This window comes from Ochlerotatus camptorhynchus, unplaced genomic scaffold, assembly GCF_037179485.1.
Source record: "Ochlerotatus camptorhynchus isolate MF236.1 unplaced genomic scaffold, CSIRO-AGI_Acam_v1.1 ptg000498l, whole genome shotgun sequence".
In the NCBI taxonomy this organism is placed as follows: Eukaryota; Metazoa; Arthropoda; class Insecta; order Diptera; family Culicidae; genus Ochlerotatus; species Ochlerotatus camptorhynchus.
This window is the reverse complement of record NW_027040983.1, coordinates 394,538-418,624: the sequence shown is the minus strand read 5'-3', so window position 1 is coordinate 418,624 and position 24,087 is coordinate 394,538. Positions and strand designations below refer to the sequence as shown.

The window sequence follows — 24,087 nt, the reverse complement described above, 5'->3', positions numbered from 1 at the left end:
ATGAATTTCTTACTCTTTTGATACCAGTATATGACCTTTCGGTGAGCGAATTATCGACGGTTACTCTAGACGAGCTAACATTAGTCTTATCCACATCATTCACCAACTGGAATTTTGATGAAATCTTCCAAAGGCTACTTCAATGGAGATCGCAAAAGGTAAATTATAAAATATTATGCAACATTTATATCTTTGTAATAAAATAATATTTTCTAGGGATATGAAATCTTGAGTTTTGAAGTCATTGAACATTGAATGTGTGGATAACGAAACGGTTTTCTGATCTTGGAGAAAGTGAGAATTGCAACCCAGCAATCGACGTAAAACCGATCACACAGGACGGAGATGACAAAAGTCATCCAGTCGATGAAGAAGTGCTTGCAGAACCAACAGCAATTCCTTTAAGCATAAACCCCGTGTCCAGTCCATCCATACAACTGGTACCCGCAGACGAAACCCGTGCAAACATCGAGACACCAATCAGAGAAGAATATACCTGCCCACCGGTTGTTGTGACCAAGGAAGTGGAACATTTCAATCCGGCTTTACTGAAGAAATTGCTAAGTACTTCGTTATCTGGAGAAGTCATCCTGGAAAGAGTGAAAAAGGGTCCTCTCTCGGAAACCAGTCAAAATGAACTAGCAGGAATTATTGCTGATTATCACATCAAGCACGGACTAAAATTGACTGAACTAATTCTGGAATCTTATGCTGATGTAATCGTATGTTGTCTTCAGCACGAGATTAAGGTAATTCCTGCAATTGTGGGGTTTATTTTTATTAAATGCCTGTTTACATTTGTAGGAGGATCACTTTGTTTCCCGCAAAGGTTAGAAGAAGAATCCTAGCGGAAAACTCTACAACAAGATTACCAATTTGAAACAGAAGAAGCGAAACCGAGAGAAAGCAGAAGATCAATTCCTGGCAAAGCAATAACAGATTGAAGATGTGGTTCAAGAGTCATCAGCCGTTCATGAGGCTATGGATTGGCTATTTCTGAACAGGCAGCCATGGAGTGTTGTTTTTGGATAAATGGTCTGAAACATTTCCGAAACGGAAAGAATCGCTAATTTTATACTAATGCTTTTGGAAAACTTGCCACACTACAAGGACGCATTTGGTTTTCAACTGGTAAGTTTGATTATGTATACAACAATATTAATATGTAATGAAAATATGCCAGCCATGGGAATAGTGCTCCCCCAATTGGTCATACAGACTAAATCATGCTCAAAATAAGTTTTCACGGTTTTTAACGTAGACATAAGCTTTATAAATAACTTCCTAAAGAGTACATTTTACTATAATATGATATGGCTTGAAATCTTAGTAATAAAGAATAAAAAAAAAACGTTTACTATAATGTAAATTAAGAAGTTTAAGGCTGTATTTCCAATTCGTGGATCACTATTGCCATAGGGTACTTGAACATTTAGTTTCAACCCGAATGACAGTTAAATTTATTGCTGCTGTACTTCTGATTCCAATGTTTGTTAATTCCGATACATCTCAGGTATTTGTTGATTAGAATAATATTAGTTATGTATATCATTTTTTTTAGATCGACAAGGACTTTTGTATGCTCAAGGCTGGTAAACCAAATGGACTAGCATTGATTGAACAAGACTTACCAAAACTTATCAAATTTCTAAATCGACCATACTCAGACGAAAAATCAAAACAGCTCTACGAAACGCTCGTAGCTCCTGATGCATCTAAAGGTAGTATAGCTTACATTTTTTTTTATTCCCACTCACTATATCCAATATTTGATATTGCACATTTACATTTCACACCAAACATGACAAATAAGCGCGTTTTCTCTTATTAATAAGATTGATTAAAGTGCGAGTTTCCGAGTACTTTTAGCCGATAAAATTCTTAGTTCGTCATTTAGTCCAAATGATGTAGATGATTTGAAAAAAAAAAACGGCAGGTCGTAATAATCAGTTATAAACAAATAATTTCAATGAAAATCTGAAACCAAAACATCATTTTACGTTACATTACGGCACTGTTGTAGAAAAAATTGGCCCTTTAAACAAAATGATGTGTTTCAGACAAGAAGCAAAGCACACAATGTTCAAAGAATACGCGCATGTAACGACATCCAGATGAAAACATATGCTATACTCTTGCCATCAAAGCCAGTTTAGATTTCACACACAATCTATTGAATAAGACATTTTTCAAATTGGATGTGTTGGGGAATTTTTCTAAAATTTCTCTATCAAATCAAACATATTTTACTCAGTTGCCAGTTCCTTTGACCTTTGCTTTGCAAGTTTTTTCATCAGATAATATTAAATATAAAGGCGCTTTACACAAGCCAGGATCATTTCTTACAATAACACATGTACAAAATGTAAATCTGTATGAGATAAGAAATCTGCTTAAAGTCAACGAGAATGTATATGTTGTAACAGTGGAATGGACTGTAGGAAAGTTTTTCAATCATTTTTGTGGCTATGAGGCTTTGTTTAAAACTAATAATTATCATATACTAGCTGAGTGCCCGGCCTTGTTCGGGATTCAATATAAGCTTTAGTGTTTGCGCCGAATACAAAAAAGCATGCTATATTGTACGTAACCCCTTCCCCCTCTTATCTAAGGGGTTACCCCCTATGAACATCTCCTTATACCTCCACATGCCAAATGTGATTCCATTTGCTTGATTAGTTCTTGAGTTATGCATAAATTTCTGTTTCATTTGTATGGAAGACCCCCCCCCCCCCCCCGAACCATCATAAGAACCTTTCCCGGCCCCAAAAACCCCTGTATACCAATTTTCACGCCGATCGGTTCAGTAGTTTTCGAGTCTATAAGGGTCAGACAGACAGACAGAAATTCATTTTTATATATGTGCAATAACATAATATTAATGGCAGATATTTCTTCAGGAAGAAAAGTGATTTCAATAACATCTATTTGTAACTAAAAATAGAACATAAATGTAACATGTATAAATGTAAAAGTTTTATATTTTCATTAAAATACACATTTAAATCAGATAAGCAATTTTATACAGGGTGCATACGCCTCCATCAATTCCTTAAAATATTATCGTCAAAGGGTTAAATTAAGTTCAAAAATCTTCAATTTTGGCAAAAAAAAAAACGCTTTGAAACATGATGCAACCTCATGCAAAAACTGAACGCACAAGGATTTAATTTGACTCCAAAACAATAATAAAATAGGAATTTATGAAGACGTTATTCCCCCTACTCGTGTTTCCTTATTTAAATGAAAATAAATGAAAATTTACTAATAAGCATTAAGTCATACAACAATTATGCAGTATATTTTTGCCATATAACATTTTAATTACTTAAAATATAATTATGACGTGTTTCATAGATTCAATTAACTAATGAATAACATGAACTCTAATGAAAAAATCATTAGTATGCATTCGTTACATCTGATAGATTCTATTTCAACAGTATACAAAATCTATAATATTCACACATAGAACCAAAATGGATTTGTGATTAACCTTCCTATGTGTAAAACGTGATTTGATTATGGAGGAAGTTCTTTTGACCGTTGAGGATGAATTGGACGGAAGGTTAAAACTAAATCAGACCGGCAGGTTAACGTTCCCAATTATCCTTGTATATGCGGACGATATTTTGATTATCGCTAGGTCATTAGAGGAGTTAGAGAAATTGTTGCCAGTGCTAGAATACTATCTAGGCGAGGTAAACCTTAAGATTAATGAAACTAAATGTCAAGTCATGGTAAGGAAGCCTACTGGAGAAGCACCAAAGGAGCTAAAAATTGGAGATCGCATTTTAAAAACAACATCATGCATACATTATTTGGGAGTTCCAATCACAGAACGCTTAAATAGGAAGCTGACGACAAGAAAACGATCTAGAGACGCTGTTGTTGCCTCGAAAGTCATCTTAGACTTTCTTAAGGAAAGAAAGCCATCAGAGAAGTTGGGTTCATTATTATATGAAACCGTAATAGCTCCGACGATGGTGTATGGCTCGCAAGCCACGGTTCTTACGAAGCGGTCTAGGAAATCTTTGAGAAGGTACCAAAAGCAAATCTACGGTCAAATTAAATCACTGTGTCAGATGGAGGATAACTCGTCTTCAAAAGATGGTCCCAGATCGATAACAAAGTGGATCCGGATTCTTCAGTTAAGGTATTGGGGACACATTGTAAGAAGACCTGAGAATCATTTGCTCAAGCTGGCTGCGGAGTATAGATTACCACACAAAAAGAGAGGTAGACCTGCTTTTACTTGGTGGGATACGATTGCTCAGAGTATGTGGAGATTTGAGAACATACCAGTTGAGGAATGGTACGAATTGGCAGACGACAAAGAAAAACTGGATACGAAACTCAAAGAAATATACAATTTGCCCGAATCTGAAACAGATGACGAATGAGGATACTCTCTATCTAACCACCAGCATATAAAACTCAACAGCATATTCACTATCTTTCGGAGAGTGCATCGCTAAGATTTTGGATCACAGCTCTTTCTGCATGATGGGTTTGACATATTTGCTCCGCAGTGTTCGGACGGTCCCGGGTCGGGTCCGGATTGGTCTCCCGGGGTTTGGACTCGTTTAGTGGGGGGCTGGCTTGGCGCAGGCCGTTGGAGGATTGTATGGGGGTTGCTGTGGGATATCCGGACTTCTTGTTTATTGCCTTCTGGCCTTTTCCGTGTTGCATTGTTCAAAAGCTCTGTAACTGTTCTTGTAGAGAATTTTCTCAGCTATAACTTTGCAGAATATAGGGATTGATAGTCTTGTGGCATGGGGCTGCTGTTTTGTGGGCGACACTGTGTTCTGCAGTGTGACATAGTAGCCATGATGCTGAGCTCTATTCTACGCGTCTGAAACACCAGTGTTGCCTGCTGGACAGTTGAATCATGGGGCGGTAGTTGCTTGGATCATTAATAGCTTTTGATGCTTACAGTCTATCGAAAAGTGGTCTTACACAGAGTTGTGGCTGAGAGAGTTTGCTTCAGGCTCAGTTATCGTTTTTTGAAGCGGAGCGATATGGTTAATTGATGGATGGATATGAGCAGAATGTTTGGTTTTCCCATAGTAATTTCCATGTAGACTTTGGACGGTTGGTGCCGTGTCTTTCTCTTACCGGATGGGTTCCGGTTTTAGGGGCTAGTCGGGGCCCGATCTGGGGCCGTTTGAGCGCTGTGGAGCGGAAGTGTTGGATTTTGCATCAGTCTAATGGGCACTAAGAGAGTAGGTATATCCCATTATTCAGGTTCGTCTGGCATACGTCAGGTATAGATTGGACTTCGTCTTGTGTATTGATGTTGCATTAATCGGCGGAGCGGCCTTTGATGATTCGAGGAGACGTTTAATATTTTGTGAACAAAAGTCAAACGTTGGTTCCAATCGTTAGGGCTGCTGCGAAGATTACCGAATTTACTTCTATTCATGTCAATGTCAATAGTAATGCTCGTCTGCCAAACAACGACGCTGTCAATGTCAATGTCAATTAGTTATATAATAAGCTTATCAATAGAAAAGAGTGTTAGTCAATTCTAAACTTCATCTAACATTACCCAAAACTCACCTTTAAAATTCTATACTAGTTAGTTTTTAATGTGTTTTAAGTAGGTATCATAAGCATAAATAAGAATAGTTAATAATAATTACCAGAATTTACAAATGATAAAAATTAGTTTCGATAGACTTTTGATAGGACGGCCTTTAATCATATGTTCATATGTTGGATTTTCATTTTTTTTCAATAACAAGCCTCAAATTTAACGCACTAAAGTTACATCTCGTATTAGATCATTTCTATAGAAACTTACTTATAAGCTTAAGTAATAGATATGAGTGTAAATCGATTCTAAACTTTATCTAACCTTACCCAAAACTCATCTTTAAAATATTATACTAGTTTGTAATGTGTTTTAAGTAGGTATCATAAGAATAAACAAAAATAGTTAATAATAAATACCAGAAATTACAAATGATAAACTTTTGATAGGAGGGCCTTTAATAACATGTTTATATGTTGGATCTTCAAAAACAAGCCTCAAATTTAATGCTCCAAAGTTACATCTCGTATTAGATCATTTTCTATAGGAACTTACATATTAATATTAGCAATATTTATGTTTAAGTATCACCTTCTTTCCTAGGTGATTTTTTTTCTCTGCACATGATTACAATCCATCTCACATCATATAAAATCTTATTTAATATCAAATCCAACAGCATCGTTAAAATAAGATGATAAATAGCATTTTGAAATCATCACCATCATTTACTCTCACATTGACTCCACATAAACAAAACATCAATCATGGTTACACTGTATTTCAGTTTTTACATACTTTTAATTATGTTTATTGTGATATTGATTAATGCTAATACTAATGTTATCTTTTGTAATTATTTTTATTGTTTTTTTATGCAGTATAACTAAATAATTTCTCCTCAATATCATCTACCGTATAACACTACATCGACCAAATTGAATTTGAAATCGGTTGACCATTTTATTTTATTTTACAGAACATTACAGTTTAATTAACACCCTTATTTTAGGACTGCGATCGAGGCCTCAACCCTTCAAGTTTATTTATCTACTTGGTCTTGTTGGTTTGAAAGTTACACTATTGTAGAAGTATGCAAATATTAGCAAATTTGTTGCAGTATAATTTGTATCTTTCAGATTAATGCCGATCGCGATGGAACCTTGAAGACACCTCAGCGGGAGTTCTGCCATGCCATCTATCGTACATTTCATCCATCATCTTCAATCTGCTAACTTTATTGCTTCCACTTGAAAAATGTTTTATTGTTGAAATTTGTAGCTGATTATGATTTAACTTGAAAAGACATAGAGGTTTTGTGCCTACGGGAGAAGAGGTAGTTAAATTATTTTCACTCCCGCGGGTTTTCCCCTCTATCAATAAAAAATATATATTCAACACATCATAATTCCTTCCTATTATTCAGCTACGAATGTAACAACGATGGTGAGTTCACCAGGTTATATCTTCATTTTATTCCAGCAGACAGCAATTTCAAATTTATAAAAAAAAAAATCTACATATGCCAGCAACACTGACTGGGTGTATCCTATGTCTTACCTTTCCTACTAACATAATTCATAAATTCCCGAGACATTTACAAGGGGTCGTAGAGTTCTCTGCATCTCTCTTAAGTAAATGTTGGACTAACATACCTTTCCTATCCCTACCAGTTGTAAGGACGTGGCCAGGACAATCCTTAACTGTTGGAGCGGGATGTTTCTTTATCTGGGAGGTAGTATTTATTTCCTACTTACTATCTGTCCAGTTACAGAAATCCGTCTTGCTCTTATAGTTTTGAATTCGTACCACCTACGATATTGTGCAACTTGTTCGATGCTAATGCTAATGCTAATGCTAATGCTAATGCTAACCTTCCTATGTGTAAAACGTTATACATCATACTTGGAAACATCGATTGCAGCAATCTATAAAGTTCCATACATAGGATTGAGGCGTATATTTTTTTGAGTGTAGGCCAACATTAGAGCCATTTCCCCTAGTAATTTTCCGACCTAGCTGAGAGGAAATTAAAATAAAATGGAGCGGAATATCCTGAGTCACACACCAAATTTAAGGTTTCATTATCAGTCAAACGAATTACTGCATCATGATCAGCAATCCAATGCTTTACTGAAAAACAGCAAACGATATTTTTACCGAAAAAATCAGCTAACATAAACTAACACCCAGTCAAAGAGCTGTCAAACTGTTAGCATCACAGTCGCAAGTATTTTTGCATTCGTACACTACCGGTTAAACCGCAGGAGGAGGAAGAGGTAAAAAAAAACTACAAATAAATAAAATTATGTACGTAAGGACACTGGCTCGGACACTGGTTATATTTAATAAATGATACTTGGAAAAGAGTCTGGCAATTTTATCTTTATTATTCGTAAATTTGTATCAACGATCTTTTACAGAAGCTGGAAGCTCATATAGTGAGAACAAATTCAATTTACTGAATTTAATAGTTTATTCAGCAAAATGCTGCCAAATGTCAGAATTTTGAATTGCTGAAAGATCAGTAAAGAGATATTACTGATTTCCAGTAAAAGGTTGCCATTTTGACAGAAGTTGGAATTGCTGAAAAATTCAGCAGCATTATTTTGCTGAAACGTTTGCTAATCTTTCATCAAGTCTAAAATCAGCAAAATTTTGCTGATTTTCAGCGATTTAAATTTGGTGTGTAGGTTCTGCTGAGAGACGTCACAAATGATCTCAATGTTCATCGGATGGACTTTTTGACAGTTCACAGTTGACAGTTAAAAATTCCTAATTTTAATTTGAAAAATGCCGGGGAAATGCGCGGTGGAGGATGTGTGGTTTACATCTCACTGCAGTCTGAAAAAATCGACTCGAGTCCATGTAAAATTGTACCACTGACCTCCCTAATAAAAATTACCATAACCCAAATCATTAAACTATTCCACAAATGGTTTGGATGATACCCTGAAAACGTCGTTAAGCAAATTAACCATTCAATTTTTATTAGGGCTGCCCCGATTGAGGTCAACCCCGAGGCGTTGCAAAACCTTATTGCATTCCTTGAGAAATCTTAGGCTCAGAGTCAGAGATGCCAGATTTTTTTCTATGCAATTCCGTAGACTTATTCAAATCCACGGATTTCTACGGATTATTTTTTTTAATTGAAGGTGAATTTTTTTTTAGTTCTTATGTGATATTTTTTTGAGTTCTAAGGTGATATTTTACGTTTAATGATAAATCGATGAAAGAACTTTTGAAAAACTACTAAACAGCCATCTGGTGTTGTACCCAATGGTGACGTCGGACTACGTGGTCTTATATAATAAATGTTATTTGTTAACTGCAGCAGGACTTGTGTTTTGTGTAGGAATAGGAATTTGAGCGGGGTTCTCTCTGTTTATACTCTTTAGTATGACTATGATTGCCCTGAAAAGAAGCTTTTGATATGAATTTTAGTTGGGAGATGTTGGAAAATCTTGGTGGCCCTGAAAAGGGCCGATGGTAGTACAGGCATGAATACCATGATACTGTTGCACCTGCAGTTTTTGGCATACTTTCACTGATTGCTTCCCGGGGATCCTTGTTCAGCCATAACAAGATGTGCGCGTGAGGACTTCCACGGTGCTGAAATTCAACCATGTCAACCAGCTTGTTGAAGTACACGCAGCACGTGACTGGATCATAATTGACCAGAGTTGCTATTTGTAGTGCAGTCAATTCCTAGATAGGACTGTTAAGTCATTGCCATTGTGTCCTTCTGACAATCGATGTAGGATATTCAACAAATGGGGCCACTTCATTGCATTTGTACTGGAACATCGTAGGATTTCCCAACTGTCGCATCATGGTGAACAAATAAAAGTGCATTGCAAGCCTTCGGAAACTGTAAGGCGAAGAACTTTCATTGTCATATACAACAAATGTTGTGGTTTGGCCACACGCCTGTCTAGACGACGAGTTTAGCTAGATGCCATCATGAAATATGTCATCCGAACTCCTAACTTCAATTTCCGTAGATGGCCGAAACATTTAGCAGGAAAAGCTATCTCTTCGCCGTGCTCGTCATATATTAATGACAGATGAACCCTGTTTTGCGCGGGAGCGATCTCCAGGCATTTGTCCTCATTCCAAAGGAGCGTTTCCTGTTGCCCAAGCAGCAATTTTGTCTCATTATCCACGGCACACGCTATGTCTGAAGGCACTTTTTTTGCAACATTCATGTACCTCAGTTTTTTCTTCACAGGATGTTAGTATTGATCCTAACAATCAACTCTGTGATGGTTTGAAAATATTTTACCTTGGGTTTTTTGAGAAATGGTGTTTTGAAGTTTACAACGCCGATAACGAAGGCGTATATTGAACTATTGACGATACAAAACTATTGCGAATTGAACAAATGCAGTTAAATCAGGTTCAAAAGTTGTTGAATTAATCCAAATGGCATTAAAGAGTTCTCTTTGACTCTCAAGCAAGATGCGTATTGATTATGTCAATTTTCCGCAAAATTAAATAATATTTGTTGCTAGAACAACTTCTTGTTTAATGTCTCTTTCCTCATAAGAGTAAAAGAGAAATAAACGAGCAGGACAGTCCAAGACAGCCACGTAATCATAGTAGGCATTGATTTTCTGCCTGTTTCGAGCGTTTTTTGAATCTCTCGAAGAAAATAGAGAGTTCGCTTGCTGTGCTTCAAAAAGCGATCATCAAAAGAAAAAAGAAAAATCACGCCACTTTAGTAGCGACGTTCGCTGAAAGATTTTTATCAGAGTTCAATAAAAGAATTAGTAGGTATCTGAAATGTTTGTGTCTCGTACTCAGCTGGTGACGAAGGTGGCATTTACAACCCTGAGGGATAGAAAATTAGTTTGGATTTTTGGAACCCATGCCGAAGTTGTTTGAAAATCATTTAACAGATAATGCCGATAATACAGGAATGAAACTCACATGATATTAGCTGCTCTTGCCCAGTGAGTTTAGGTAGCCTTCACCTTTAACTACTACAGAATTGCTGGAGTTTCATTGCAGTTCCCATATTTTGTCTAAGGAAACTTTCAGGAAGGCTCAGCGACTTTCTAGGAAATTCTGCGAACTATAGGAAATTATAGTGAATTTTAGAAAAGTTAAAGACGTTCCTCAAAAGAATCAGAGAAGTTTAACAATCCAGAGAAGCTCATTGATCTCAGTTCAGGAAAATTCTTCAAACTTCAAAGATGTGCTTCGATCTTCAGAGAAGCTCTATAAACCCCAGGAAAATTCTGCCAACTTCAGGGACGTTTTGTGAGCTTCAGGGGAGTTCAATGTCCTTCTAATAAGTTTTACGACTCACAAGACTCAGAGACGGTCTGAGAACTTAAAAAAATCTAAGAACATCAGAAAAAATTGAAGAATTTCATCGAAGTTCAACGAAATCAAGGAAAAACCAAATGGACAGGGATATGAATTTGAATGTATTTAACTTCTATAAGCTGTCTCATCGGGTCGTTGGTGGAACAACTCCCACTCCATGTCTTAGAAAGCAGGTATCATAGAGAGAATTTGTTGCGATATCTCTTTCTCTTTCACACTTTTTTAATGAAATGTGATCAACGGCATGAGCAGGGTGACAGCAGGGGTGGGATGTGCTGTCAAATCTGCCTACTGAAAGTCCATCAAAGAGATGTAAATATGGTAAAAATCTCTCACGAAGATTTACTCAGCTTTAAGAAAGATCTTAATCCGAGTGTTAATAAGGAAAGTATGTACATAGCTTTACACTATATTTGTATTATGTTACATACGCTAAAATTGGCTCAACGTATGAGACATACCGACCGTCAAACTATCCAGCCCGGTCTCAAATCAGCTATGACGAAAGACAACGCGGCTAATAATGATCTCAATAACGCTTCAAATTCTGTGGCTGCTGCAAATGCGACTCATCATGCGTAATTTGGATTCGCTGGTCGCCATGGTAGGTGCTTGATAAACGTGTAGTTTTGGAAGGATGCAATTTTGATCATCAGCTAATGGTTTTGGATAATATGGATGCTATGATGAGACATTGTTTTTGTGATGAACTCATGGATGAGTGCATAGGTCTTTTTTGTGAAAGTTGGTCTACCGAAACCTTCCGGTAGCCCCAAAATTCAATATTGTAACATATCACATTGTAGATTTTTGCAAGAGTACAGGAAAAGTCTTAGCCTGGTTCACGGAAAAAAACGAACGAAGCTGTTCATAATGATTTTTCCCAAACATGGAGTATCTATAAAGCAGTGGAAAATAATTTCAGATACGACAAAAACTTGATGAAAGCGGTGGTATCGTATAGTAGTGCTCATTTGAAGTAATCTCCTCATCTTGGCAGCTCCAAGTTTATTTTATCATTCTCTTTAGATATTTATGTAAGCATTGATAAAAATGGATGAAACAGATGGAGCTGATAATTATAGTAAATTTAGTTTATTCTCTCCATTGTAAATTATTTCATCATTTTAAACATTATGAGTTCACGACACAGTTACGACATCTTACGGTACCGAAGAGGAAATCTTACTATACCATTGAAACGAAGTATTTTGACTACCTTAATCTCCAACAATCATATTCAGCTGTATTTGTTTCGATCCGTAACAGTTTTGTATTACCAAAGGTCCATACACGCCTTCATAAACGACTAAGTATACTTCAAAACAAGGTTGCAAAGACTCATTTCAGCTAAAACAATGTTTTTCTAAATTATGAAATAATTAGATGCCATGATCAAATTTTGAATTGGTAGGATACAAGAAGAGGTTGCAAAGAATGTGTTTGACATATTAAACCTGTTTATTTCACTTCATGAGAGTCACAATCAGCGATTTTTCACAAACTCACTCACTCACTCACTCACTCACTCACTCACTCACTCAGCGATCAGCAAATCGCTGATTGTGACTCATAGAAAGCAAAATTTACAGGTTTTATGTTTCCAACGCATACTTTGTAACCTCTTCTTGTAAGTTACAAGTAAAACATGCCATCATACCATCTTTTGGTTTTATTATTCCGAAAGACATGATTTTAGCTGAAATGAGTCTTTGCAACCTTGCTTCAAAATACTTTTTCTCAAAAAACCCAAGATGAAATATTTTAAAACCATCACTGATTTGATTGTTAAGATCCATTCTAACTTCCTGTGATGAAAAAACTGAGGTACATTAATGTTGCAAAAAAAGTGCCTTCAGACATAGCGTGCGGCAATGATTTCCAGCTCAATTTTAGGATCCACTGCAGGGGTTTCAAGACCATCTATGGCAATCTGAACAATAGCGGCGGTACAGTGGTGTCGTCAACTAATAAGAAAGCCACGTTTTAACCGTAGTTTCATTTATAAAGTCGGACAAGTACGACGACTTATGGATTACCTGCTTTTTGTGAACACGTTGAAGGCCTGATCATCATCGGGCTGACGGGAGAGAGAGCGTCGTCTCTCTTACACAACGCAAACGGTAGAACAACATTCGAGCAAAAAGAAAATTATCAAATAAATATCATATGACATATGTGATTTCGTTCTAATTCCTCAATTTGGTGTAAATTAAACCATTCTGATAAGAAATGTTATTACCAGGACATCGTTGCTTGCTATTTTCAGAATTCACACAAGCACAACATCAGCAGCTCTTATTATGAGAAAAACTAAAATACATACATTCGTGACGGCCTTCGGCGACAATGTCGTATGACAGAGCCTGCCGTATGACATTTTAGTTTGGTACTGTAATTTGAAAACTTTTTTTGCAAGTGTTGGAATCAAAGGCAGTCGATTCACAGAAAATGTGTCGACTACGGTAACCGCTTACAAGACTGGTCTCGACACGACTTTTATTCGCCTTCACCGTCGAGAGAACTTAAAGCAAAGATTGACAGTATATTATGGGAACTTTCGGCGGAGTGAAAAGATAGTACGAAGGCTGCCATGTTTCACGCACAGTCTGACGTCTGCTTACGGGATATTTCATAGGAGAGAAGAGCTACAGAGTCGCCGTCAATGCCAATTTTATCAAAAAGCGGATAAGTGAGCAAGAAAACGGTTGACAAGTTGCATTGGTGTATTTTACTTTATGCTTCTTTCCCTTCAGAATCAGATTATAGGGTATACGTCCCTAACCTCGGTCTAATATGCAGCCATCGATTACGTTTTTAATCATAACTCATCAATGAATTTACCTGCAAACGATATTCTACTGCTAAATGGTATGCTTAGATATGCTTATCATGTCGTTTGCTATCAGAAACCACGAAAAGTTGAAAAACTTACTTTTTTTAAGACAATAACTCACGAGGGAAATGTATGTAATATGGGTCTATTGTCCCCAAATTGGGTCTATTTATGGATGCAACTTCGTCCTATCTTGTTTGATCCTCAAAAAAACGCTCTTGGTAACGTTTTCTGATGTATTTTTTTTTATCACTATCACTGTTAACTTAATGCTCTTCATTCCTCAAAACATTTCTTAGAGAAAATTTTACGAAAACTACATTAAATCACTCAATTTAAAAATTAAAAATTAAAAATTTCGCTTATCGTCTTTTGACCGCAGAATATCTAAATCAGAACATTGTGATGTTCATTATACAGGTTTGGCAGAAAAAATCTCCCTTCCTGTTCGTTCCTTATCATCCAAATGCAAAACAACATTGTTGACGTTACTCTTATTGCTATATGCTGTCAAATGAATTTCATGGGCCAAAGTTAGGAACATAGAAAAGAAATGTGTCCCTAAAGTTGGGTCCATGTTTTACTTGTGAAAACGTTGTTAAACAATTAAAATAAACATAAAATATTCAAACAGCAACTGTAAGTTTTACGTCTAGTGTGTATTATCAGGTAATTCCAATCAATAAATGCCATAATCAGGCCATTTGATGATCGTCAGTCAACCTTCCCATCTTAACCTTATAAGTCATGGCGGCTAAAAACTCCGAACATTGTGATATTCTCAACCAGTTTTATTACTTACGAGAGCTGAAAATGTATTGAAATGTTGTGATATAAATTGATTTGTGTGTGGTACACATTTATCAACCATCAGTGATCAATATTTTCCTTATTTTTTGTGTAATATTCCTTAATTAATTATTTATTTGCGTGATAGGCCGAATGAAAGGACTAGACCCACATTACATACCGTAACCCTACTCTAGATTGTAAAATTAGATTCTGAAGGGAGACGTATACTGAAAAAAAAAAAATCCGTAGAAACTGTACTGAATTCCGCAGATTTTGCCTACGGATCCGTATTTCCGCAAAAATTTGTAAAATCCGTAGATATACGGAGATTTCCGTAGATCTGGCATCTCTGCTCAGAGTTGATAATAGAAGAGTTACGCAGAGTGAGCGGCGCCGGTGGTGTAGTGGTAAGCGTGATTACCTCTCACCCCAGCAGGCCTGGGTTCAATCTCAGTCGGCGCCGCCGGGCTGTTCTGAGGCATAACATCTCTGATCACGCCTTCCTTCGGAAGGGAAGTAAAGCCGTTGGTCCCCGGTTCATGAGTTGATGGGTCGATAGGTAGGGTCCAGGTGTGGGAGCTGCCTCCCTGGCGTCGGTAGCATTGGTGCTCAGCACGGAAAACAAGATCGACGGAAAACAAATCAAAGGAAAAAAAAGGAGTCAGGCCGCGGCCAGGGTAGACGCGACACGCGATGCGACTCACGCAAGGAATAATAATAAATAATAAGATTCTTTTGAATTGGTCGCGTCGCGTCACGAATCGCGTCTACCCTGGCCGTACCCTTACGCAGAGTGAAGCTTGCAACACTGATGTCGATCAATGGACCCTTTTATTTTTATTTGGCAACCCTTGTTTTTGTTAACACCTCGGATGACTTCACCAGAGTCAGTTTGTCTACTATGCTCGACTATAGTCGCTATATTCGAATATAGCGACTATATGCTCGACAGGTTCACAGGTTTGACAGTTCGATAGGTAGATTTTGGTTTCAGTCTGCGTAATTCTTCTATTGTCAACTATGCTTAGGCGGTGTCCCAATTACCAAGTTAAATTAAACTCGTAGTTAAAAAATGGCAGAAGGAAAGTCTCTGACAGACAAGAAGCTAGATTTTGACAACCGTGGTTGAGTTCTGCTCGAAAACCGGTAGATCGATAACGAAATGTAACTTGAGTTAAATTTAACTCGGCAATTAGGACACAGCCTCAGAATTATTTGAGGAATTCTCGCTCAACATTTCAAATAGACCAATTCTCGATTAATTCTTGAATAGGTCCTTATGTCCATTCGATTTGTAAAAACCCGGCTAATTTATTTCGTTTTTCACCCCAACCTGTGCGGTATTTTCTCAATAATGATACGTACAATCTTTAATCTAATCTTCGGATTGTATGCATCAATATTGCAAATCTACCTCCGCCACGCTCCGTTCGCGGTAGAAAGCGAATCAAGTTAATCGATTTTTTTTTTGGATTGTCATTTAATGTGATTTGCTGTAGGGTTTCGTATCAAATCAGAAACTGGATATTTCCCTGGCGGTACCCGGAACATATCCGGAAGGAGGTCCTGGGCACTATATTTGACTACCATTTGATCTTTTTTTTTTAATTCTCGCATGATCTTGCTTGTTGGGCTTTGGCCCAAGTCAGAAACTGGCCACTTTCCTGGGGGTACCCGGATGTGGTAAATGCGGTCCTGGGCACTATATTTGACTTAAATTGATCTTGTTCTTGAATTTCTGTGAGATGTATCATATCACTGGTTTTTGACCAAGTAAGAAACTGGCCACTTCCCTGGGGGTACCTGAAACATGCCCGGAATTTGGAAGGATTGGACTGCCATTAATCTTGTTTTTGAAATCTAATGTGATTTGTTGTGTCACATGATGGGGTTTGAAACAAATCAGAAACTGGCCATTTCCTTGGAGGTACCCGGAACATGCCCGGAAGGGGACACATGATTCTGGGCACTATATTTGACTACCATTGGTCCAAGTTTGAAACTGACCACTTCCGTGGGAGTTCCTGGAATATGCCTGGAAGTAACGAAGGTGGTCCTGGGTACTTTATGTGATTACCATTGATCTTGATTTTGAATTCTCATGTGATTAGATGTGTCGCATGATGGGTTTGCAACCTCCAGAAACGGTTGACCGAATGCAAAAGTATTCAATAGCGCTCAATGATACCACAGTACCGTTCATTTGGCGCTAGCTGTGTCCAATTCGCTGCAGCGGTTGCTGAGAAACATGAGCGTATTAATTTCGTTACACACATGCTCACATATATTTTCAGATATCATCGAACTGAGCCGATTAGTACCCAAGTAAAATTACAAGTTTTACCGAGGTTATAAGGCATTCTACAAGTCTAAATCAGGGTCTACAGAACGTTCATCAAATCAAAATTGTTACTTGGGTATTAAACACTCGCCGTTCCTTGCTTGATCCTTTCCTTGTGATCCTTTCAATGTTGCGAAGACGGTGCCGGCAGCAACAGCAGAACCGATAGCGCGACAAAGCTGGAAATCCGCCAGTATCACCAGCAGACGACTGTTGACCTGACTGAGTGATGACCACTTTGATGGAACCGCCAAAATCGAGGAAATAAATCGGTTTGTTTTGCAGAAATCTCGAGCTGTCAAATTAGTTTGGAACAATGCTTGCCTTGATCCAAATTCAGTTCAAAATTGTCTAAAACCAAACGTTGACCACCGGTGCAAGGGCTTGGTCTGGATCTGTTCCAAAATTCGAGACCAAGGCTGTGTTCCATTTGGAGAATTTTCACTTAAATTTGACAGATGGAAAATTTTCAAATAAACCTGCTATTCCAGCAGACTTATTTCTGACAGACAAGGAACAAATTTTGACAGACGCTATCTCGAAAATCGACCGATCAACAACAGAGGGATTTTCGAACATCTTAATTTATTTTCGAAGTGTCAAATTTAAGTGAAAATTTTCCAAATGGACCACAGCCCAAACCAACCAATTGGACAGATGAATTTTTTTCAAATTAACCTGCTATTGTACTTGACTTATTTCTGACCGACCAGGAACCAATTTTGACAAACACCTTCTCGAAAATCGGATGATCAACAACAGAAGGATTTTCGAACATTTAAATTTATGTTCGAAGTGTCAAATGTAAGTGAAAATTCACCAATGAAACAAAGGAACACAGCCTTAGGCTGTGTTCCATTTGGTGAATTTTCACTTAGATTTGACACTTCGAAAATAAATTAAGATGTTCGAAAATCCCTCTGTTGTTGATCTTCCTATTTTCGAGAAGGTGTTTGTCAAAATTTATTCATCGTCTGTCAAAAATAAGTCTGGTACAATAGCAGGTTTATTTGAAAATTTTCCATCTGTCAAATTTAAGTGAAAATTTACCAAATGGAACACAGCCTTAGTTTATAAATAGTCCCTAAATCTCGCGTAACATTTGAAAATGGCCTATGTCCAAAATGTAAACAAAACAGAAAATGAATTGTAAATTTTTCCGTCACTAATTCATATATGAGTAAATTGATTTATATTGTTCACAAGAACAATAGTTACTGTATCTCAGTTCACAACATCCAAAATTTGCGAAAAGTTTTCAAAAATACACGAAAATCGACAACAATTTAATTTAATTAATTAATAGACCTTTTTGTGAATCTTCCAATGGTTAGGTCCTTTTCGTTAGGCCGTTGTGCTTGTCATCAGAACTGGTAGGCCCTTTGCTAAGGCTCTGAACCATTTGGCGATTTATTTTAAAACTTTTGGTTAAAATTTGACAGATGGAAAGTTATCGATTAACCCTGCTATCCGAGCGTGGTTATTTCTGACAGACAAAAAGTTAGATTTTGACAACCGTGGCTCGAAAACCGGTCGATCGACAGCACGGGGATTTTCGGACATAGAAAATAACTTTCAAAATGCCACTTTTAACTACGACTTAAATTTAACTCAACAAATGGTTCACAAGTCTTTTCGTAACGTCATCGGCACTGCCCACGGGGGCCTGGGAGGGGAGCCGTGCTGTCAAATCAGTCTACTGATCATTCTTGTATGAAATTGGTTCCAAACGTAAACAAACCCTGTAGGTTTCTTATGGCTTGTTTACGTTTGGAACCAGCTATGCGAGGTAGGCGACGATTGTGCTCACATCAATGTGATGCAAAAAGGAGCGAGGGGGGTGACTCTATCTACGAAGCAGGAAATATTTTGTTTTGCTGTGATTAGCTGCGAGCACGTAGATTAATGACGATTCTGAAGCTTTCCTGCAAAAAGAGGATACGCGATGCAAGTAGATGCGAGAAATTAAAGAAGAATTTTTGTAGATTGTTTCGCTAGTGTGAAATTTTTCGATCATCTAGAATTGGGTTCTTTAATTTTGAAAAATGTATCGTTTTTTATACATCATCCGAAAGAGCTTCGTTTTCTGAGTACAGCGATATTTTTTTCGAACCCACATACATTCATCTTGATTTTTAAATCAAGATTTAAAGCAAAATAATAACTTCACTGTTTGACACTAAACTAACAAACTGACAGCTCGCTCCCATACAAAGTGACACCGAGGGGCGCTAATAAGGTGATTTTTGCTAATGTAATCGTACTTATTTAAAATAGTTCCAATGTACCAAAATTTATGAAATTTTGGGTTTGGGTTCCATTTTTAATGCAGATTACGAATATGCATTTACCTCAATACCCTTAAAGATCCCAATTGAGATTTAGATGTGACGCTCCCCTCGTATACACGGTTAGAAAAAGTATCCAAAAGTAAGTTTTTTTCACTCATCTCGGCACTATAGTGCAGGAACCCAAAAGTAGGTAAAGCGGGTCAAAGTAGTTTTCATTTACTTGTTTGCAATTCGTATGGAATTTTCCACTAGCTTTCAACGCAAAAGTAAGTTAGTTGTACCCAACAGTAGATAATATGATTATACTCAACGTTGGGTTCCCACACTTTACTACCCCTGTTGGGTGGTTTTGCTCCTCCGTTTTTGACAACATTAGAAGGAGAAAAGGAGACAAACTAGTCAAAAGTAGGTAAAAGTGAACTGGCCGTTGGGTACTTTTTTCTTACCGTGTAGGGGTTAGGATGACTGCAACACACTACTCTTTCTACCATTCAGCACTGCGATTCAATTCTGAAAGAGTAAGCTGTTTTGTTCTGTCGTACCTCCGTCAGTTTTTCCGCTGTCAGTAGTGTTAGATTATCCAAAAATGCCAAAATCATGTGAGCTACGGTGCATCTATCTGTGGTTGACAGGGATAGGACCCTCCTAGCACTGAATCAACCGCGAAGCAGTAGAAGGCAAGGGTAAAGCCCTTCAGTAAAAGCTGAGTACTGCGAACTCAGCCGATTTTATTTTACAAGTAAGCTAGAAAACATCTTGAAAATCTTCCGAAGTTTCAAATTTTTTTGCTGAAACAGCTCACGAAATTGTATATACATGCTGTCAAATGAACTCTTGGCTCCTCTTCCTCTGCTCCAGAAATAACATATACATGGTGAAGGGAGATCACCTGCCCACAAAGCTCACATGACTCTTATAAAGTTTGATTACATTCTTGTTTCAGAAACCCAGTTTTGGCATTATTATTTAATATCAAATAAAAACACTTTTTCGAGCATCACGCTCGATGATTTACATTATCCGCCTACTAAGGTTGATGTTTCGACAGTTTCATAATTATAATTCTTAATTTGTTTTCAGTAGGCTGCAACACCTTTACTTGTGGTTCGAACAGTAACTACCTACGTGACTTCTGAGCTCTTTTGAATATTTGGCTCCCGTTTGACAGTTTGACTTGGCTCCCAGATGACAAGCATTTTGAGTTAGTTCGCAGTACTCAGAGTAAAAGCATAGAGGTAGCATAGAGGTAAATATATGGATGACTAAAACCAGAAAAAGGAAAAAAGTTATTCCAGTCGAGCAAAGCAGTGCATTTCGACAGTTCGATTGGAAAAACTTTTGACAGACGTCCATACTTTTACGGTAGAACCAACCGGTGAACACTCGTGTTTATTTCAGTTACCATGGAGACGTAATTTGTGATTAGCCCCGGTCCCTTCAAATTGTATCATTATTTATGAACCGCCTTTTATTTAAAATGACGTTTCACATTCATCTAGTGATGTCCGATTTTCATTCGAATAATCGTTTAATCGATTAACGAACCGAAAAGTAAACTATTTATAATCGGTTAGATCATGCCGATATAAGCATTAACATCTCCACAGGATCATCACCGATCGTTTCAAACATGTGCTGCACTCTCATTGGTGGAAAAATGGCAGCACAGCGAACAAAAAATATTCGATTAGTTGTTAATCGAGTAATTAAAAAATGGGACATCTCTGATTTTGGTGTGATTGTTTTGATAAAAATGAGCGCAAAATTTCATCTCTACCGACGGGACAGAAAAACCACAAAATTACCTTGAATACGGGTAGTATTCATTAGATGAAAGAGACCGTGAGCTGGCGCCGGTGGTGTAGTGGTAAGCGTGACTGCTTTCTCACCCCTATGGGTCTGGGTTCAATCCCAGCCGAGGTCGGTGGGATTTTTCTGAGGCATAAAAATCTCTGGTCACGTCTTCCTTCGGAAGGGAAGTAAAGCCGTTGGTCCCGGCCCATGTGTGTTGATGAATGGGTGCGATATCTTACGCAGGTGTGGAAGCTGCCTTCCTGCACATTCGATTGCCGTCAATGGATGGCAATCGATGTCCGTCGGTGATTGGCACTAGATTGCGGAACAGAGACCGACGTTAAATAAAGGAAAGAAGAGAGAAGAAGAAAGGGACCGTGGAAGAGGACACTAAAATAGAAAATTTTTCTTCCGACAGTTTCATCTTAGTATTCATCTTTGCTCACACACTCTAGATTTCTAGCTGTCGTCAGTTCCATGAGAAACGTCTCTTATAAGGTAATGCCAGATGCATGTGGACCTATGAGTTTTGTTGAACGAATGTTTTGAAATTCAAGTTATTGTAAAATATTTTTATCGATAATGCGGAACATTCCTTTTAAAGTCCTCTAAGTAAAAGCATATGCACGTCTGTCGTAAGTTGTTCCAATCTAACTGTCAATACGCACTGCTTTGCTCGAATGGAACAACTTTTTCAGTTTAGTGGTGAAAGTCGTCCATACTAGAGTGCTTTAATTCCTATACGATTGGTAGCTTTTTAGCCGTGCTATAATAGAATGGTATCAAAAACGATTTATTTACATTTTGGTCATAGGCCCTTTTCAAATGTTACACGAGAAATGTGATCAATTTAAATCAATTTAAATGTTCGAGTTTGGTTTTCGATTTCAATTTTCAATTTTTGCTTTTAAATTGTCGTGTTCGTTTTTCGATTTTCGATCAAATTTCAGCTGCTCAACCGTATTCAGAGGGCTGCAAAAGTTACCAAGAACGACAGCAGAAGTAAACCGTTCGAAGAATGTAACCAACGCTTGCACGGGCAAGCGGAAATGGCTCTATAAAAACCGTCCTAATTCTTGACCTACGGCGAACCATGTCAGCCAAGCCATGTTTCCTGTAAACGACAACATTATTTCGGCTATCGTTGACATCGTTTTCTTCAGCTTTGTCTACCGTCGCCGAAAGTGGACTTCGTTTCAACACCTCACCCGAATGGTGGGGACTCGAGCGTGACAAGCGAGCCACGATAATCGTTAAACTTTGCCCATTGCGGTAACAGAAAATTCTTCTTTCAATTCCCATTACCATAATTACATCGATCATCTGTTTTCAGCTTGAGGCGCTTTTCCCCGTCGCTGATGAGAATATTCGGATCACAGATTATAACACAGACGTCAAACTCACCTCCCCATAGTTTCCATTCTCCTGCTGCTGGTGCTGCTGCCGTTGCTGTTGCACTGCGAGGCGTGCTTTCGTGTTGGCCGAAATCGGTGGTACACGTGTTTTGTTATTCAACCCAGTCGTCCCACCGCCACCGCTAGACGACTTTCCAGTGTGGTTACCATTGGAGACGTTACTGCCGTTGGCAGCTGCCTTCCCTGCCGTGGCCTGCTGCTGCTGCTGCTGCTGGATCGGTTGCAGGGGATAGCTCTTGTCGATTCCGGCTACCCGGGGGTGGCGTCGTTCGTCGAACATTTGCCGCACCTTGCCAGCCCCGAGGGACGCCGACAGGTCACCGCCGCCGGTGGTCGAGCTGGCCGTCGTCGTCGAGTAGGCACTGATGGCGGAGGAACGGATTGTGCTGCTACTGCCAGCGCCGTTCTGATGGCTGGCTACTGCTGCTACCGAGGTGGATTTGGTCGTGGTCGTGGAAATCATCTCCACTTTCCGTTGATCCCGTTCCTGCTGTTGGCGTTGCTGGAAGCGCATCTGCGGGTGGGGGAGAGGGAGGGAGAAAACGGTGGTTTTAGTTAGAGAAAAACGAAATTAATCTACATAGTGGAGAGGGGTGACACATTGCTGTCTTATGTACGTAGGCTGTGAACCATTTGCCGAGTAAATTTTAACTCGTGGTTAAAAGTGACATTCCTAAGGCTCTGAACCATTTGGTGGATTATTTTAACTTTTGGTTAAAATTTGACAGATGGAAAGTTATATATTAAGGCTGTGAACCATTTGCCGAGTTAAATTTAACTCGTGGTTAAAAGTGACATTTCGATAGTTATTCTTGATGTTCGAAAATCCCTGTGCTGTCGATCGACAGGTTTTCGAGAAGAACTCAGCCACGGTTGTCAAAATTTAACTTCTTGTCTGTCAGAAATAACCACGCTCGGATAGCAGGGTTAATCGATAACTTTCCATCTGTCAAATTTTAACCAAAAGTTAAAATAATCCACCAAATGGTTCAGAGCCTAAGGCTGTGAACCATTTGCCGAGTTAAATTTAACTCGTAGTTAAAAGTGACATTTCGAAAGTTATTTTTTAAGTTCGAAAATCCCCGTGCTGTCGATCGACCGGTTTTTGAGCCATGGTCGTCAAAATTTAACTTCTTGTCGGTCAGAAATAACCATGCTCGGATAGTAGGGTTAATCGATAACTTTCCATCTGTCAAATTTTAACCAAAAGTTAAAAAAAAATCGCAAAATGGTTCAGAGCCTAACCCTGCTATCCGAGCGTGGTTACTTCTGACAGACAAGAAGTTAAATTTTGACAATCTTGGCTAAGGCTGTGTTCCATTTGGTGAATTTTTACTTAAATTTGACAGATGGAAATTTTTCAAATAAACCTGCTATTCCAGCAGACTTATTTCTGACAGACAAGGAATAAATTTTGACAGACGCTTTCTCGAAAATCGGCCGATCAACAACAGAGGGATTTTCGAACATCTTAATTTATTTTCGAAGTGTCAAATCTAAGTGAAAATTTTCCAAATGGAACACAGCCTAAGTTCTTCTCGAAAACCGGTCGATCGACAGCACAGGGATATTCGAACATAGAAAATAACTTTCGAAATGTCACTTTTAACTCCGAGTTAAATTTAACTCGGCAAATGGTTCACAGCCTTATGCTCTATACCATTTGGTGGATATTTTTAACTTTTGGTTAAAATTTGACAGATGGAAAGTTATTGATTGAGGCTGTGAACCATTTGCCGAGTTAAATT

The 24,087-nt window shown here is 38.1% G+C and overlaps 1 protein-coding gene across 3 annotated transcripts in view; it reads right to left on the bottom strand.

The window, feature by feature from the left end:
* LOC135712628 (zinc finger C2HC domain-containing protein 1C) overlaps nt 1-24,087 on the bottom strand; it is a 175,256-nt gene that overhangs the window by 19,119 nt on the left and 132,050 nt on the right. For all 3 annotated transcript variants that reach the window (XM_065235581.1, XM_065235582.1, XM_065235583.1), the window contains one exon: nt 22,329-22,853. In XM_065235581.1, the coding sequence (XP_065091653.1) occupies nt 22,329-22,853 (525 nt within the window). The remainder of the gene's footprint in view (nt 1-22,328; nt 22,854-24,087) is intronic.